Source organism: Delphinapterus leucas, chromosome 11, assembly GCF_059928025.1.
Source record: "Delphinapterus leucas isolate spDelLeu-1000000601 "Yukka" chromosome 11, BTC_Dleu_Yukka2, whole genome shotgun sequence".
Lineage (NCBI taxonomy): Eukaryota > Metazoa > Chordata > Mammalia > Artiodactyla > Monodontidae > Delphinapterus > Delphinapterus leucas.
In genome coordinates this window covers 17672107-17691125 of record NC_143139.1, presented here as the reverse complement: position 1 = coordinate 17691125, position 19019 = coordinate 17672107, and the positions used below count along the sequence as shown (strand labels likewise).

Genomic DNA, 19019 nt, shown 5'->3' with positions numbered 1-19019 from the left:
TTTTTTTTTTTTGCGGTACGCGGGCCTCTCACTGTTGTGGCCTCTCCCACTGCGGAGCACAGGCTCCGGACGCGCAGGCTCAGCGGCCATGGCTCACTGGCCTAGCCGCTCCGCGGCATGTGGGATCTTCCCGGACCGGGGCACGAACCCGTGTCCCCTGCATCGGCAGGTGGACTCTCAACCATTGCGCCACCAGGGAAGCCCTAGGCTTTTTATATAAGACCTTATCAAGTAAGTTTTTTTCTATGCAAAGCTTTGCTTTCTCAAGGGTTTCTTTTTTTTAGTCATGATAAATGTTGAATTTTATTGAAAGACTTTTTTTCTGCATCACTTGTAGCAATTATATTTCTCTTGTTTCTGCTGATGTACACTGATTGGTTTTTCAAATGATAAAGTAACCGAGCATACTGGGCTAAGCCATACATTGTCATGATTCGTTATCCATGCTACATATTGCTAGTGTTTGTTAGGGTTTTTTACATTTATTGTAAGGGATATTGGTCTGGGTTTTTTTTTTTTTTTTTTTTCTCACAATAGCTTTGTCAGGCTTTTATATGCTGGGATACACAGATGAATTGGAAAATGTTCTCTATTTCTCTGTTTTCTGAAGGACATTGTGTGAGATTAATTTCATTTCTTTCTTAAATGTTCAGTAGAATTCACCAGTGAAGTCATCTGGACCTGGAGTTTTAACTAAGGAGGGATTTTCAATTATGAATTTATTTCTTTATTATCGACTCTTCAGAGTATCTGTTTCTTCTTATGGCAGTTTTGGCAGTTATAGTTTTTGAGAAATTTTCCTTTGTTTTCTGAAATTACAGAAGCTTATTTTTATTTTACTTTTTTTTTAGATTCAAGGGAAGTTATCTTTATTTTCTTAACTTTTTATTTTATTTTGGAGTAGGGTTGATTAACGATGTTGGGATAGTTGATAGTCTCAGGTGCACAGCAAAGTGATTCAGTTATACATATACATGTATCTATTCTTTTTCAAGTTCTTTTCCCATTTAGGTTGTTAGATAATATTGAGAAGAGTTCCCTGTGCTTTACGGGAGGCCCTCGTTGGTTATCCACCTTAAATATAGCAGTGTGTACATGTCAGTCCCAAACTCCCTAACTATTCCTCCCCCTCATCCTTCCCCCCTGGTGACCATAAGTTCATTCTCTAAGTCTATGAGTCTGTTTTTGTTTTGTAAATAAGTTCATTTGTATCTTTTCCTTTTAGATTCCACATATAGAGAAAATTTCTATTTCATCTAAGTTTTTGGATTTATTGTCATAAAAGTTGTTCAGGATATTCCCTGATCATACTTTTTAAGTACATAGGATATGTAGGGATAACTCTTCTTTTATTCCTAATATTGGTAAATCTGTGTTGTTTTCCTGATCAGCCTAGCTGGGGACTTATGAATTTTCTTGATCTTTTCAAAAAAATCAACCTTGTTGGATTTGTTCATTTTCTCAGTTATTCATTTTCTATTTTATTGCCTTTTACAGTTATCTCTCATCTTTTTATTTTGTTCATTGTTATTTCCTTAGCTTTTAAGGTGGAAGCTTAGGTCATTGATTTTGGACCTAATTTTTTCTAAAATAAATATCTAAAGCCATAAATTTTCCTCTAAGTATTATTTTAGTTGCAATTCTTAATTTTTTAATCTGTAGTATTTTCCTTATAACTTAGTTGAAATGTTTTCTAATTTCCCTAGTGATTTCTTTTTTAACATGTGGTTAATTAGAAATGTATTTGTTTTACATCTTTATTGGAGTATAATTGCTTTACAATGGTGTGTCAGTTTCTGCTTTATAACAAAGTGAATTGGCTATACATATACATATATCCCCATATCTCCTCCCTCTTGCATATTGTTTAATTTCCAAATATTTGGAGATGTCTAGATATCCTAGTGTGTGGAAAAATCCAAAGGTTACCTCCATTATCTCTGCCTGGTGTTCACACTCTGTATACTTTGAGTGTGCGTGGACCTGTGACTTGAGTGTGCGTGGACCTGTGACTTGAGTGTGAGTGGACCTTGACTTGAGTGTGAGTGGACCTGTGACTTGAGTGTGAGTGGACCTTGACTTGAGTGTGAGTGGACCTGTGACTTGAGTGTGAGTGGACCTTGACTTGAGTGTCAGTGGACCTTGACTTGAGTGTGAGTGGACCTTGACTTGAGTGTGAGTGGACCTGTGACTTGAGTGTGAGTGGACCTTGACTTGAGTGTGAGTGGACCTTGACTTGAGTGTCAGTGGACCTTGACTTGAGTGTGAGTGGACCTTGACTTGAGTGTGAGTGGACCTGTGACTTGAGTGTGAGTGGACCTTGACTTGAGTGTGAGTGGACCTTGACTTGAGTGTGCGTGGACCTGTGACTTGAGTGTGAGTGGACCTTGACTTGAGTGTGAGTGGACCTGTGACTTGAGTGTGAGTGGACCTTGACTTGAGTGTGAGTGGACCTTGACTTGAGTGTGAGTGGACCTGTGACTTGAGTGTGAGTGGACCTTGACTTGAGTGTGAGTGGACCTTGACTTGAGTGTGAGTGGACCTGTGACTTGAGTGTGAGTGGACCTTGACTTGAGTGTGAGTGGACCTGTGACTTGAGTGTGAGTGGACCTGTGACTTGAGTGTGAGTGGACCTGTGACTTGAGTGTGAGTGGACCTTGACTTGAGTGTGCGTGGACCTGTGACTTGAGTGTGAGTGGACCTTGACTTGAGTGTGAGTGGACCTGTGACTTGAGTGTGAGTGGACCTTGATTTGAGTGTGAGTGGACCTTGACTTGAGTGTGAGTGGACCTGTGACTTGAGTGTGAGTGGACCTTGACTTGAGTGTGAGTGGACCTTGACTTGAGTGTGAGTGGACCTGTGACTTGAGTGTGAGTGGACCTTGACTTGAGTGTGAGTGGACCTGTGACTTGAGTGTGAGTGGACCTGTGACTTGAGTGTGAGTGGACCTGTGACTTGAGTGTGAGTGGACCTTGACTTGAGTGTGAGTGGACCTGTGACTTGAGTGTGAGTGGACCTTGACTTGAGTGTGAGTGGACCTTGACTTGAGTGTGAGTGGACCTGTGACTTGAGTGTGAGTGGACCTTGACTTGAGTGTGAGTGGACCTTGACTTGAGTGTGAGTGGACCTGTGACTTGAGTGTGAGTGGACCTTGACTTGAGTGTGAGTGGACCTGTGACTTGAGTGTGAGTGGACCTGTGACTTGAGTGTGAGTGGACCTTGACTTGAGTGTGAGTGGACCTGTGACTTGAGTGTGAGTGGACCTGTGACTTGAGTGTGAGTGGACCTTGACTTGAGTGTGAGTGGACCTGTGACTTGAGTGTGAGTGGACCTTGACTTGAGTGTGAGTGGACCTTGACTTGAGTGTGAGTGGACCTGTGACTTGAGTGTGAGTGGACCTTGACTTGAGTGTGAGTGGACCTGTGACTTGAGTGTGAGTGGACCTGTGACTTGAGTGTGAGTGGACCTTGACTTGAGTGTGAGTGGACCTGTGACTTGAGTGTGAGTGGACCTTGACTTGAGTGTGAGTGGACCTTGACTTGAGTGTGAGTGGACCTGTGACTTGAGTGTGAGTGGACCTTGACTTGAGTGTGAGTGGACCTTGACTTGAGTGTGAGTGGACCTGTGACTTGAGTGTGAGTGGACCTTGACTTGAGTGTGAGTGGACCTGTGACTTGAGTGTGAGTGGACCTGTGACTTGAGTGTGAGTGGACCTGTGACTTGAGTGTGAGTGGACCTTGACTTGAGTGTGAGTGGACCTGTGACTTGAGTGTGAGTGGACCTTGACTTGAGTGTGAGTGGACCTTGACTTGAGTGTCAGTGGACCTTGACTTGAGTGTGAGTGGACCTTGACTTGAGTGTGAGTGGACCTGTGACTTGAGTGTGAGTGGACCTTGACTTGAGTGTCAGTGGACCTTGACTTGAGTGTGAGTGGACCTTGACTTGAGTGTGAGTGGACCTTGACTTGAGTGTGAGTGGACCTGTGACTTGAGTGTGAGTGGACCTTGACTTGAGTGTGAGTGGACCTGTGACTTGAGTGTGAGTGGACCTTGACTTGAGTGTGAGTGGACCTTGACTTGAGTGTGAGTGGACCTGTGACTTGAGTGTGAGTGGACCTTGACTTGAGTGTGAGTGGACCTGTGACTTGAGTGTGAGTGGACCTTGAGTGACTTGAGTGTGAGTGGACCTGTGACTTGAGTGTGAGTGGACCTGTGACTTGAGTGTGAGTGGACCTTGACTTGAGTGTGAGTGGACCTTGACTTGAGTGTGAGTGGACCTGTGACTTGAGTGTGAGTGGACCTTGAGTGACTTGAGTGTGAGTGGACCTGTGACTTGAGTGTGAGTGGACCTTGACTTGAGTGTGCGTGGACCTGTGACTTGAGTGTGAGTGGACCTTGACTTGAGTGTGAGTGGACCTTGACTTGAGTGTGAGTGGACCTTGACTTGAGTATGAGTGGACCTGTGACTTGAGTGTGAGTGGACCTTGACTTGAGTGTGAGTGGACCTGTGACTTGAGTGTGAGTGGACCTTGACTTGAGTGTGAGTGGACCTTTGACTTGAGTGTGAGTGGACCTTGACTTGCTTCCAGCCAATAAGGTTTGGCAAAGATGAAGATACCAAATCTGTTGAGACTGTAGCCCTAGTCCACACCTGGATTGCAGCCTTGATTCACAGAAACTGTGAGATAATAAATGTGTGTTGTTTTAAATTTCTAAACCTATCATAATTTGCTAAACAGCAATAGAAAAGTCAGTATGCTTATTGTTCTTGATTTTTAATTTAACTTCATCGTGATCAGAGAACATTCTTTATATGATTTCCATTATTTTCAATTTATTGCTTCTTGTTTTCTGAGTGAGTATATAGTGTGTACGAGTACCTTGTGAATTTAACAATAATGTAGATTTTGAAGAGGTGGTGTATTTTTATAATATTAAATATCAATCTTATACATATAAAGTAGTTCAAGGTGGTTGATAATGTTCAGACTTTCTAAATCTTCATTAGGCATATGTGTATTTTTTATTGTCTTTATGAAAAATGATACAGTTATCATAATTAAAAGTTAAAAATTTTCTGATAATACTCTGTCTTGAAGTCTATTTTATCTGATACTAATATAACCACTCCGGGTTTCTAATGCTTCTTGTTTTCATTGTATAGCTTTTTCCACCCACTTATTTTCAATCTACTGTTTCTTTACATTAAGGTGAATCTCTTTAGATAGCGCATAATTTGGTCCACTTATTTGTTCTAAATCCATTCTGACAATCCCTGTATTTTAAGCTAAAAAAAAAGATATGTTTCTATGCCAATGTTCAGTTATTTCTCTCTAAGGAAGTTGTGATCACCCTTAAACTTTCTGGTTTTGATAAGTGTTGTCCAAGCGGGATTGTCTTATGTGTATTTTAGATTTCTTCTTGCTCATCTCATATTCATTTGTACTGAGCTTTATTCAAAGTTCAAAGTATACTGGATCCTTGATGACAGATTTCTAGGAAAGTCTGTGCTTTCATCTCATATTTCTGCAAAATGCTGGCTGTGGTTATGAGATGATATAGATCCCTACTTTTCTGACCTACTTGTGGTCTAGTTTGCTCTGTAGGATCAGTGTTCTTCTCTGTGTACTGTGGATGCCTGTGGTGTTTTAAACCATTTGGGTGAGAAGAGTCACTTACTTACCTGAATTCTGATCAGTAAAGCAGAAACCCTACTACATTGCTACATAGATTCCATAATAATTCCAGGATAACACCCCTGGCAATTGCAACATACTTACTAATGGATAGGTTACACAGTTTGTTAACTCTTTATATAATCAGGGCTTCTTAAAAAAACAAGACCAAAATATAAAGTCAACTTTAAAGTCTATAGAATTAATTACACGTTGAGTTCTGAAGAGTATAGTCTGTCCTATTTACATGTCTTCTTATATCTGCACATCTATCCCACATAATCAGAGTGGAAGCACTAATATTTTAAAGTCATTATCATACTTCCAATTCAAAACTCCAAAAGTACACTAAAGCATATCTGTTGTTTTGTTAACAAATAAAATTATCTGGAAATAGAATATCTTAAATTGTCTTTGTCAACACTGTATTTATATTGAAATTTCAGTGAAGCTTTAAAAAATAGCAGTGAAAGATTGTATCTTTTCTTTTTACTTTTTATTTTTTCAGCCTTATTCCTGTATTGGGTAATGGCCTTTATCACGAAAACCATAAAGTTGGTCAAATACTGGCAGTCTGGTTGGGGAGTATCAGACCTGCGTTTCTGCATCACAGGCATAATGGTCATTTTGAATGGACTCCTGATGGCTGTGGAGATCAATGTCATTCGCGTCAGAGTAGGTATCTAGTGATTTTTGTATAGTTACTGGAGTTCAAGACCTGAATATTGAAGATCATTGTCAGTTAAGAATCAGTATTTAAGAGGATAAACAGTGAAATATCATCTATGTGTATAAATATAAAATTGAACTAATTACTAAGTTTCAGACCATTAATGTTCCCAAAATCTCAATGTGACCCTGGAATCTATTTACTGTATTCATTCATAAATATTGATCAAGTGCCTATGATGTGCCAGACATTATGCTTAGTCTATATTATAGATGAAACTGTTTTCATCAGGTAGTTCCATCATCCATGATTGGTCCAAAGCAAACCTGGCTTAATCAAACTAGTGTATTCGTAGAGATTTTGAATGGAAAAGAAGATAACCTAATCCAGTTTGCTCATTTCATTGGTGAAGAAACTTCCGTAGGTATAACTCTAGCTTTATAGCCAAAGTAATATGGTCAAGTCTCATACCTGGTCTGTGATTACAAACCTATTGTACTTCCCGCCACATAACGCTGCCCGTTATATAGTGTGATATACTAGTGACTGAGTTTTCAATGTTCATTTTCCATCAGAGCACTCTGAATTTGCTGTGAATGACAAGATACATGTTGCAATGGGCAGTGGAAACAGCGAACATTAGCCAGACCACAAATTGACAGAGTGACTCAACAGTGGTGTTGATAACACATTTAAGCAATCTGCATGATGTAAAAATATTCATTTAGTTGAATCTACCACTAAGTATCATGAAATATCATGAAAGGATATCACGAAAGATTGATTTTTAGTGATAACTCTCTTTTAAAGTGGTAATTGATTTTTAGCATTGGCCCAAGTGTATTAAGTGTGAAATTCTGGAATTTAATTAGAATGTAGTCACAACGAAAGGGATTTTTTTTTCCTCAAAAGGATATTTCAGAAAGGAATGGAAAGAAGTATGAAAATACAAATTTTGGCCTCATGAAATGAAGATGTAGAAAAGGTTAAAATTTTATTTTTAGTATGTGGAAAAAGAGTTAGGTTGTTATCCTGTGGAATTTTTCTTGCCACAGAGATATGTGTTCTTCATGAATCCTCAGAAAGTAAAGCCTCCTGAAGACCTCCAGGATCTGGGTGTGAGATTTCTTCAACCGTTTGTGAATTTACTGTCAAAAGCAACATACTGGTGGATGAACACGCTCATCATATCTGCTCATAAAAAGCCTATTGATCTGAAGGCAATTGGAAAATTACCAATAGCAATGAGGGCGGTAACAAATTATGTTTGTTTGAAAGATGCATATGAAGAACAAAAGGTAAGTTAGTATGTTTTTCATGTCCGTGATTGTAGAGAATGGGCCTATTAATATAAAGGCACTAAGCTTAAATAATACCTACAGTTAAGGAAGAGCAGATTTTCTCAATCTGTCTTTCCCAGTAGTTTTGAGTCATGTTAACTGGGCTGCTGAGAATATACCAGAAGAGCCTATGAAATATGGTGTGTTAGTTGCCCAGTCACTACGTGAGGAGGGACAGAGAGAACACTGTCTTTTCTCTAGGACCAAATAGAAAGTAAGAATTAAGTTCAATAATTGTGTATGTCTAATCCTTGCCACCATATATTAATAATTCATGGAATTTTTATTGTCTTTTTTCAGGTATCTTGTCAATAATTTTGTTATTTAAAGGGAAAGTATCCATGAATAACTTTTGAGAAACTAAAACCCTTAAATTAATTAAAATTTGGATTCTGTATTTCAAAATTGGGGAACTAAATTAAATAAAGGGGCATCATCTACCTACTCCATGTATCATCCTACATATCTGGCAAAATTGGTTTCTTCTTGTACTTTCTTTGGGTATTTATAATTGCATTTAAAAATTTAAATATCAGAATCTTCGGATATTTTCAATTTGTCTTGTTATCATTCTGAGTAGTTCTGTGTGATAGCCACCGTGGAAGATGTATTTTATATTGCTATCACCTACAGATATTATTGTAATTAAAAATAGGAGTATTTACACCAACATTGGAAGGGAATTGGGTATGATGGATCAATTAAAGAGTTTTTGGCTGTTCTAAATCAAGATCAACAAAGCATTTATGGTAAATGATGAAAATGACCTCTGTTTTGTGTCAAAAATGTGTGTTATGAAATTAATATTGCAGGAAATGGTTACTACAAACGAACCCGAGTCATCTCTCTGGTTTCACCTCTGGGAAAAGTATTGCATAATTTTTTTTTTTTTTTTTTGCGGTACGCGGGCCTCTCACTGTTGTGGCCTCTCCCATTGCAGAGCACAGGCTTCGGATGCACAGGCTCAGCGGCCATGGCTCACGGGCTCAGCCCCTCCGACTGGGGCACGAACCCGTGTCTCCTGCATCGGCAGGCGGACTCTCAACCACTGTGCCAACAGGGAAGCCCTTCATAATATTTTAAAAACTTCTTTTCTAAAGCAAAGATGAATGCTATAGCCTAAGCATAGCTTAAATTTTCTGACTGCTCTTTATAATACAGAGTCACTTGAACTCAGTGTGTTAATGTCTTTTATCAATAAACTTTAAAAAATAATTGAATTATTCATCTCACAGGGAGTTGAATATGAAACACGATTGAACTGTAATGCGTTGAGTTAGCTTCTTTGCCACAATGAAGAAACTCTATCTACTTCCTCTCCAAGATGTAATTATAATTGTTCAGGTCTTAAAATCTTTTCAGCACATGATTATAGAAGTGTGAAGCCATGAGTTGGCTTAAGCAAATATGCCATTCTTCATTCTGCATTTCTTTGAGGAATAACTAGGAAACACAAGTCTAATGTAACTTTTAAAAAATTATTGACCCCCATTTATGGAGATGGGAAATACCTAGAGAAGAAAGAATTTGAAGTTGGATGATCTCTTTTGTTTAGCTTGTAACTTGATAGGTGAATCTCTTGTGATCTGGTGACTTCGGAAATCTTAACTAGACTGCCAATAACCTGGACCTTTGTATTTTATTATTTTCTTTTCCATACAGTGTTACTTGGTAATATTCATGACAAATTTATTCATTTTCTAAATCAAAGGGAATTAAAATTAGTTTGGTCTTAAGAATTTGGGGTCATCCTTTGACAACTAAAAATAATACAAAATGTTTGAAAAACTGGCCTGGTTACTCTTCATTCTCTCTATTTCATTAAAACACATTCAGTAGTTATTGTTTACAAAGGATGCAAGGATACCAGACTATATGTACCATATTGAAAGGGATTCAGTAACATTTATTTTTAATCTTTTAAAATATAAGAAATATTGGAAGAGATGTCCATAGTTCCTAAGATTAATTGCTGCTCTATTATTTTATTATGGTTCATCAAGGTTTTTTTTTTCTTTCAGAAAAAAGTGGCCGATCATCCAAATCGGACTCCATCTATATGGCTAGCAATGTACACAGCTTTTGGGAGACCAATTCTACTTAGTAGCACATTTCGTTATCTTGCTGACTTACTGGGTTTTGCTGGACCTCTCTGTATTTCTGGAATAGTTCAACGTGTGAATGAAACCCAGAATGGGACAAATAACACAACAGGAGTAAGTTTGTGGTGCTTTTGAAAGGAAACATATTATTGGCAAATTTCTTTATAATTGTTACTTTTTTAAAATGCAGTTTTATGAGCCATTCAAACAGGCTTATTTACAGAGAATTGAATGCTTTTTAAAAGAAAGAAAACAATAATTTTCCTTGTAGAGAAAAACATGAGTGTATGTATTCAATGAACGGATGTGGCCAACAAAATTATTTCTCAGATTCAGAGACTATAAACATTTAATAAGCGTTTACTGTGTGCTGGAAACGATGCTCAGAAATTTCATATTGATTATTTTATTAGATCTTTATAGCAATTCTGTAAAGAATTTTCATGCATGAGTACATGAGGGTGGCTGAGTCACTTGTTTAGAGGCCTATGACCAATGATATCGGCAATGTGATTTGTAGTATGTACTTTTATCGTTTCCTATATAGTAAAAGCCATCATCCTGTTTCACAATTATCAGGGCCAGTCACATTCTACTTTTATTAGATATTATGTTACTGTTGGGGACTATATAGTATAAATTATTTGCTGTTATAAATTTATATCTTATATTTCCTGTTCTTAAGAAAGTCTGCGTCATGAACTTCCTACCTAGTTTCTTTCTAAAATAAGAGTTGATTTCCCTAGTTTCACGTATAGAAACTCTAGTCCCGATGAATCAGTTTTCCTTTTCTATTCTCTCAATCTAATTTCCTGTCCTCTTTTCTTTACCTTTTTTTTTGCGGTACGCGGGCCTCTCACTGTTGTGGTCTCTCCCGTTGCGGAGCACAGGCTCCGGACGCGCAGGCTCAGCGGCCATGGCTCACGGGCCCAGCCGCTCCGCGGCATGTGGGATCTTCCCGGACCGGGGCACGAACCCGCGTCCCCTGCATCGGCAGGCGGACTCTCAACCACTGCGCCACCAGGGAAGCCCTTCTTTAACCTATTAAAATTGTACACATTTTCAAAGCCTGCAGTAAATGCTGCATCTTCGGTGAAACTTTTTCTGCTTGTCTTCGTTGGAATTTGACTCTCCTTGGTACCCTTCTAACACGTTGTTCACTTTGCGTTGGCACTTACCATAAATGCTATTTATAATGAAGCAGGTTATTTATGGATATACTTACCTTTCTAGGTTGTGAGCTCTTTTAAACAGAGCAACTAAGAACAGTTCCCATTTGTGCCCACAATGCTTAGCCCAGTTCCTTGCATATATTAGTGCTCAATTGTAATAGAGGTGAACCAGATATTTTACCATTGAATACACGTTTGTGATGTTTTGTCCCTAGTAGCCTGATTTACACACAGATGTCGGAATTCCACATAGAATTCCATCATCCCTCTCCCTTACACATATTAACCATGTATTTTTCTGAGAAGGAAGACACTTACACATTTGTATGTATCCCCAGGAAAGAAGAGGAAGGGGACCAGAAGTAGAATTTAACGGATCTAAACCGTAAAAACTGAAGAGTGCCCAAATTGACATGTGTTGATTTGAGTGTTGCTTTTCCCTTACTTCTAACAAACAAGTTACCATATGCTAGTTACAAACAAAAAGCAATCAATCTGTATATTCTTATGATGACTTAAGTCATAATCTGATTAAAACAGTTTTTCATAAGTTGTGTTTTGTCACTGAAAGTGTCATGTGGGTGAAATAAATAGCCAAATTATGTATTTTATAATTTATAATTTATTTCATTATATGAATTCAGATAGATGAAGATCAGAAAAAGTCAACTCTGTAGAATTATTTTAAATTAATAAGGCTATGGAAATTGTATTTTAGTTTCATTGGTCTCGGAAATTTTATTTTTGTCCCATTGGTCTTTCTGACCGACTATCAGCTTTGTAGCTTCTACTTCTAAATTACAGTCTAAACTAACTTCTATCTTGGTTTACTATTTTCCAGTTAACTAAGGTAGACTATATCTTTGTAGAAAATGTATTCAACTTAAAAATTTTTTAATGTACCTTTTTTCCTACAAATGCCTTCAGGCATTTCCAGCCATCTTAATCATCAATTTGGGAATTTTTACATTGAACTGGTTTGTATTTGTATCTGTGGATATTACGAGGAAAACCCAAAATTGCCTTGCTGTGGCTCATTCCATTGCTGTACTATAGACATTGAATTTTTATATTTAACAGCCATGTATTGTTTAATGCATGCAAACTGTATACCAGTATATGAACAGTTTTAATTTATATCTTTTCTTCTTTTGGGATAAGACTTCAGAAACCCTCTCATCAAAGGAATTTCTTGAAAATGCCTATGTTCTAGCAGTTCTTCTGTTCTTGGCTCTTATTCTGCAAAGGACATTTTTGCAGGCTTCCTACTATGTAACCATAGAGACTGGCATTAATCTCCGTGGAGCCCTGCTGGTACGTACAAGCTTTGAATGATCTTGGCCTCTTGAAAATGCCACATACCATCCAGTGATAGGAATGGTAGAGGCTTCAGTTTAGTTTTTTCCTTCCATTTTCACTGTGATATTATGACATCAACACTTCTAGGATCTAATGAATAAAAAAGAACCACAGAGCTAATTAATAAACCCACTGAGAATTAAAAATAATACTTATAATAATATATTAAAATATTTTGAAATCTTGCATTTATTTATTTCTGTTACTATTTGTTCCAGAGATTATGTTTAAATTTGAATGTATGTTTAGATTATATCACAAGAAAAAATAAGTTTCTCTTTAGTTGAGGACTGAAAGTAACAATACTGAAATGAAAATAATGGTTGACTTAAGAAGATGGCATTATAGGGTTTTTCTCCTTTTTTTCAAAAATTTTTAAAAAGTTATTTTTTTCAATGAAAATAAATAAGCATAATGTTGATTATTAAGTTTAGAGCTTCAAGTACATTTCTTTTTTTTTTTTTTTCAGGCCATGATATACAATAAAATCCTGCGTCTTTCTACATCTAATTTATCCATGGGTGAGATGACCCTGGGTCAGATCAATAACTTGGTTGCCATTGAAACCAATCAACTCATGTGGTTCTTGTTCCTGTGTCCCAATCTATGGGCTATGCCTGTTCAGGTAGATCAATATAAGTAAGATTCTTATTTGCAGAGGAAATAAGAACAAGAAGATATCAGTTTTAAAATTTATTGTTTGTTTTTTCATTTGTAATGGAAATCCAAATCCATGTGTGTAACATTCACAGTGCTTGGCACAAAGATTTAGAATATGCTTTGTTTTATTTTTCAAAATGTGTTTATACACAGATCAACTAGGTAGCTGCCTACATGGTGTAATTTAAAATTCCAGGCTGCCTCTAAATGACTGCATCAGAGGTGACCTGAAGGGAATTTTCATTTTGATTGGAATTCCCAAAAAGCCTAATTGATTAGTCACTAAACTAATGTGCCGTTGCCTCCAGAAGGTCACTAATAAGCTGTTATCATTGGCATATAGGCACGGTTAAAGGCTTTAACTGTATGGATACAATTCATTAGTTGACATCTTGAGCTGTGATAAACTGAGCTATTGGGAAATTGAAAAAAAAAACCAACAAGAGAAGATAACAGGGTTAAAACCTGAGTTTTAAAAAAAGAAGAAGAAGGTGACAAACCGGAGAGGCTAGGCCTACATGGTTCAGCCTTCGTTTCGGGAAATAAATTTAAAAAGGGAAGTAAGGTAAGATGGGGCACCAACATTAGCTTCTCCACGGTTTTAGTTAGACCTACCCTTTTTGTCATTAAGTGACTTCTGGGGTCATTGAGGAGCTGACGAGCTCAGATCACTTAGTCCACAAACAGCTATCTTGTTCTCTTACATGATGATGCTGGTTCTTATTTTCTATCCCCCTTGCCTTGAAAAGCTAATACAGTTCCAAGAGAATATGGGATGTTAAATTTATGGCGGGTGACAACATTTTCTAGAAAAATTTTGTGTTCTTTTAAAAATTCGAAGCCTGTTTCAGGTTGAAAGCATCCTTGGGACCACTCTGCAACTTCATGCAGTAAATTGGTTCGGCACCAGGTGCACACATCATGACACTAAAAATAAATTCCAGCTATTTAGCCTTTGCCAGATAAATCATAGTAAAACTCAACTGTCACAGTTGAGCTGACTTCCAAATACACTTAATATAATAATTAAGAAACACTGTAATTTCACTAAAAAATCCTTCCTTTCATGCAGTGGTCCCCACACCCCTATTCTTTTTCCCCTTGCCTTGTATTTTCCCTGCTAGATCATAATGGGCGTGATTCTGCTCTACAATTTGCTTGGGTCCAGCGCGTTGGTTGGTGCTGCTGTCATTGTGCTCCTGGCGCCAATTCAGTACTTCATTGCTACAAAGTTGGCAGAGGCTCAGAAGAGCACTCTTGTAAGTAACATCTTTTGGAAACTTTATTAGGAAAATCTAGTCATGCGGTTTTATTTTTAAAATATAGGAAATTACTACATACCACTCAGGATTATTTGGAAATCATTATATTTCATTTCAGTTCTTAGGCAGCAAATGGGAAATTTCTGGGCTGCTCAACAATTTTTAAAAGTGGATTTGACATCTAAGACGGAACGATCTTAGACTGTAAATGCAAGAATCCCAATGCCTGATGTTTTCACGAGTCATGATGTGATGAGGCTTTGGATCTTCTTGTAGATCACTTACCTATACTTATGGGTACTAGAGAACCCACTTGTGGGTACTTTAGATTACACGTACATTGGATGTCAATTACTGACATGGGAGAAATGGATCGAGGAACAAATAAAGGGTCAGATTTGGTGCTTCTGAAATTAAATGTCCGTAGGGTTGAATCAGACCATGTGATGAGCTATGGAGTTACACTGAAGTGTTTCAGTGGCAACTGCTCTGCCTGAGTATGTTCATGGTCAACTTGGCAAGCAAGAAAAAGCTTCATTATTGACCTTTTCTGGCTTCAATTTGCCATGAAATCATTTTATTTGAGCAAGAATTGGCTTCTTTTAAAGAAATATTTGCAAATAATAAAATTGTTGACAGCATGTTTAGAAATAAAGTTTGATTAAATATGAGCAAGACTGTCTGTAAATCAGGCGTGAAATGTAGGGATGCTGCCACTGGTGGACTGTTTCCCAAGTTGGTGTTTCTACCGTGACAAGCAAGTCTCATGTCACACAAGTGGTTTTTATCACTTGTTTTTCTGCCGCTTCTGACGAGGTTCCTTATTATTTCTGTCTGAGCCATCTACCCTCTTTACTCCAGGACACGAATACAGAAAGGTGTGGAAGAGGGACACAAAGAGGGGATATGACAAACCAACATCTGACTTTCATTTAGCCATTCATACTGATTCGTTCACTCACCAAAGCAGTCATTGATAGGCCCTTAAGCCCTCAAGAGACAAAAGGGTGAATAAAATCAGATCATTTGCTAATGCCATTTGCGGCAACATGGATACAACTAGAGATTATCATACTAAGTGAAGTAAGTCAGCGAGAGAAAGACAGATATCATATGATATCACTTATATGTGGAATCTAAAAGATGACACAAATGAACCTATCTATGAAACAGAATCAGGGACATAGAGAACAGACTGATGGTTGCCAAGGGGGAGGGGTTGGGGGAGGGACGGAGTGGGAGTTTGGGGTTAGCAGATGTAGCATTTATACATAGAATGGATAAACAACAAGGTCCTACTGTAGAGCACAGGGAGCTATATTCAATATCCTATGAGAAACCATAATGGAAAAGAATATAAAAAAAGAATGTGTATATGTATAGCTGAACCACTTTTCTGTACAGCAGTAATTAACATTGTAAATCAACTATACTTCAAAAAAAATCAGATCATTTGCTGCTTTTGCTTCCTCCTATCTGCCTTTTGCCACTCTGCAGATCCTTTTGAGAGTTCACAGGTGACATTGCACTTTCCTAGTAATTCTAATGTAATATTTGGAGGAAACTGAAACAGTTGACTAAAGAGAGGCTTTTGGATCTGCTACACATCTCTTTACAGTTAATCCAAGTGGTTAGCAATCAGTACCTCTAATTTAGGCCTTACACAAGAGCTTATGAAGAAGGAGGTGGAGATTTCTTGAAGTTAAAAATAATAGGCTTGGTTTCAATAAGTGTCTTATGAAGACTCAATGCGAGCACACACAATACTGTGCCCTCACTTTCCCAAATCAGAAGCAAACTGACTTTTCTTATATTCATTGTTTCTCTTTTTCTAAGTATGAGTGATAGTTCTGAGAGGAGAAAGAAATGATGTGGATATTAGAAGGAGCCACTGGAAGCCTCTTTATCATTTCCCTACATGTCTGTGTGTGTTATCTGCAGATATTATTCAAGGAAATCATGTGAAACTTAAGAAACTGCTTTTATTTAAACCAAAGCAACAGAGGCATAAACAGTTTTTAGGTGGAAAGAAATTTGAGGCCGTCTCATTCAACTCTTCATTTTCACACTGGAGGCAGCAGTACAGAGAGTTTCATTGCTTCTCCCGGGAATCTCACAGCCATCATTAGACTCAGAGCCAGGCAGAAATCACGCTCTCCTCAATCCCTATCTAGCATGTGGTATTGCCTCTCTGATTCACTTGGATGCAGCTTGCATTGTTTTTTATTCCTTTCTTTTATAGGATTATTCCACTGAGAGACTGAAGAAAACAAATGAAATACTGAAAGGCATCAAACTGCTAAAGTTGTACGCCTGGGAGCACATCTTTTGCAAGAGTGTGGAAGAAACAAGAATGAAAGAACTATCCAGTCTCAAAACCTTTGCTCTTTATACATCACTCTCCAGTAAGTTGCTGTTGCTCTGAGGACCACCAAAAAACATGTGGTCTGTTCACTTTAACTTGTGATCATTGAGGCATTCTAGGCATCAGAGGAAGCCCATTTATTTTCTCCATTTGTGTGGTCCAATAGCCGCTAGCCACGCGAGGTTATTTAAATTTAAAGAGCAGAGTTAGGACAAGCTAAGAGTCAGGTAGACCTGAATTCAGTTCTTTACAAATGTGTGTCTTTGCCATGTTACTTGACATCCGAAATCCTTGGTTTCTTCATCTGTAAAATGGGGATGGGGATGATTAGTAGTACTGATAGTGGAAACCCTCTTATCAGTTACAGTTGGGATGCATCATGGGTTTTCAGTAAAAATTTATTTAAATTGATTTGACTGTAATACTGTTGATCTTCTTGTCCCCAGACATCCTTAAAAATTATGTGAGGTTGTCTTCCCTGTCTCTTTGGGAGTTTATGTTATTATGTTTCCTCGAAGATTGCATGTGAAATGCCAGTTTTGAAAATTGAGGAGAAAACAGTGTCAGCATTTCCAGTTGAAAGAAGCCAAACTGCATTCACATAAAATCCTCTTTTCCAATGCACTTTCAAGACTTTTTAAATACAAAGCATTTTCTCCACAACTCTAATTTTTAAAAAGCAATTGCTCCAAAAATATTGTTTTTTTCTCAAAGAGTGACACTGAATACTCTCAAGAATGAGTTCGTGTTAGTACAATTCTTCTGAACTTAGCCAAACTACTCTCACTAATATTTGATTTAGTTTGTGTGTCAGTTTTGCTCATTTCTATTGTTCCCCAGACCTTCAACAACTTAAAGTTTTGGAGGTTTATAGATTGTTTCCTTTGAATTCTAAAATACTTGAGTCCTTAGAGATTATAAACATTACTTTTGTGAAATGGATTTAAGGAGAATATTTGGTTTATATAGCTCATTTATTGTAGCCTAATGCTGGATACATTAGAAATGAAATGGGGAGGAGATTTATCTTCCAGCTCCACACCACTGCTAATATGGTGTCAAAACGCTGGAAGATGGAATGATCGATATTCACTTGCTTATATGATAGTACTCTAAGCTGCTGGCTCCTACAATATATTTCTCTCTGCAGTGGACTGAAGTTCTCATGGCGAGGATGGATACAGCCAGAAATAGTGATGATAATAATGATAATAACAAAAATATATTGAGATACTCAGCCAATTATTGCCATAAGTAGCTTTACATATATCGTCCTATTTAATCCTCACAACAGTCCAATGATTTTGATTCTTTTTTTTTTTGGCCACGCCACATGACTTGCAGGATCTTAGTTCCCTGGCGAGGACCAGGATCGAACTCAGGCCCCAGCATTGAAAGTGCAGCATCCTAACCACTGGACCGTCAGGGAATTCCCCAAAGATTTTGATTCTGTTATTACCTTCATTTTGCAAATTAAAAGATTAAGGTGGAGAGAGCTTAAGTAACTTGAATTTCCCCCAAATCATCCAGCTACTAAATGGCAGAGGTGGGTTGTCAACTCACCTTAACCCAGTTATGTAAGATTTGGGTTGGTTTTTGAAAGTCAGAGACAAAAGAGAAGAGGACAGAGGAGGCCATACTGAAAAGAAAAACAAGAAATCATGATGGTGAAAATGCATAATCGTGTTTTTATGATTATAGGCAGCAGGAATTCTTATATCAGGGGTGTAAAGTTTCACTTACACCACTTCCAAGTTTTCCGATTTGGTTACGTATGGTGTTGGTGGTGGTGAAGAGCTTCCATTATCTGAGTTGAACGGACCTGGCTCTAAATCTCAATTCTACCACTTCATAGCAGTATGGCTTTGACCAAGTTACTATTTCTATCCTCCAAGCCTCAATTTTTTCATGTGTGACAGTGGAAAATAACAGTCTCTACCATGTAGGATTGTAGTAAGGATTAGAATAGATTAAGGAATGCTGCAAATGTTGATTGACTTGTTGATTGACTCTATTCTAGGCACTACATCAAGGGCTTCCTACTCATCGTTTTGTATAACGCACCTGGCAAGTGGGCTAGTGTTCAATAACCTCCCTCAGTTTCCTCCTCTAAAAATTGGTGTAATAAGAATAATACCCTTCTCACAGGTATATTGTGAGGGTCAAATGAGGCATTGGACGTGGCACTCTTCTGTCACTGTTAAAAATATTTTGTAAATAGTATTTGCAGAGTACCATAAGTTTAGACCAAAAAAAAAAAAAGAAAGAAAGAAAGAAAGACAAATGTCAACTGTATAACATAGTGGTTACTGTTGGGTCTTAGAGTGCAGGCTGATCTGAAATGAAATCCTGCCTCAGCAACTTGTCTGCTGTACATCCTTGGTCGGCATTTGGTGGCGTCTTGGTTTCCTCATC

General features: G+C 37.9%; 1 protein-coding gene across 1 annotated transcript in view; it reads left to right on the top strand.

Moving 5' to 3' along the window:
* ABCC9 (ATP binding cassette subfamily C member 9) overlaps window positions 1–19019 on the top strand; it is a 150182-nt gene that overhangs the window by 13197 nt on the left and 117966 nt on the right. Inside the window, exons 5-11 of the mRNA XM_022577748.2 lie at window positions 6183–6349; window positions 7400–7642; window positions 9706–9900; window positions 12120–12272; window positions 12787–12942; window positions 14102–14236; window positions 16482–16644. Coding sequence (XP_022433456.1) covers window positions 6183–6349; window positions 7400–7642; window positions 9706–9900; window positions 12120–12272; window positions 12787–12942; window positions 14102–14236; window positions 16482–16644 — 1212 coding nt within the window. The remainder of the gene's footprint in view (window positions 1–6182; window positions 6350–7399; window positions 7643–9705; window positions 9901–12119; window positions 12273–12786; window positions 12943–14101; window positions 14237–16481; window positions 16645–19019) is intronic.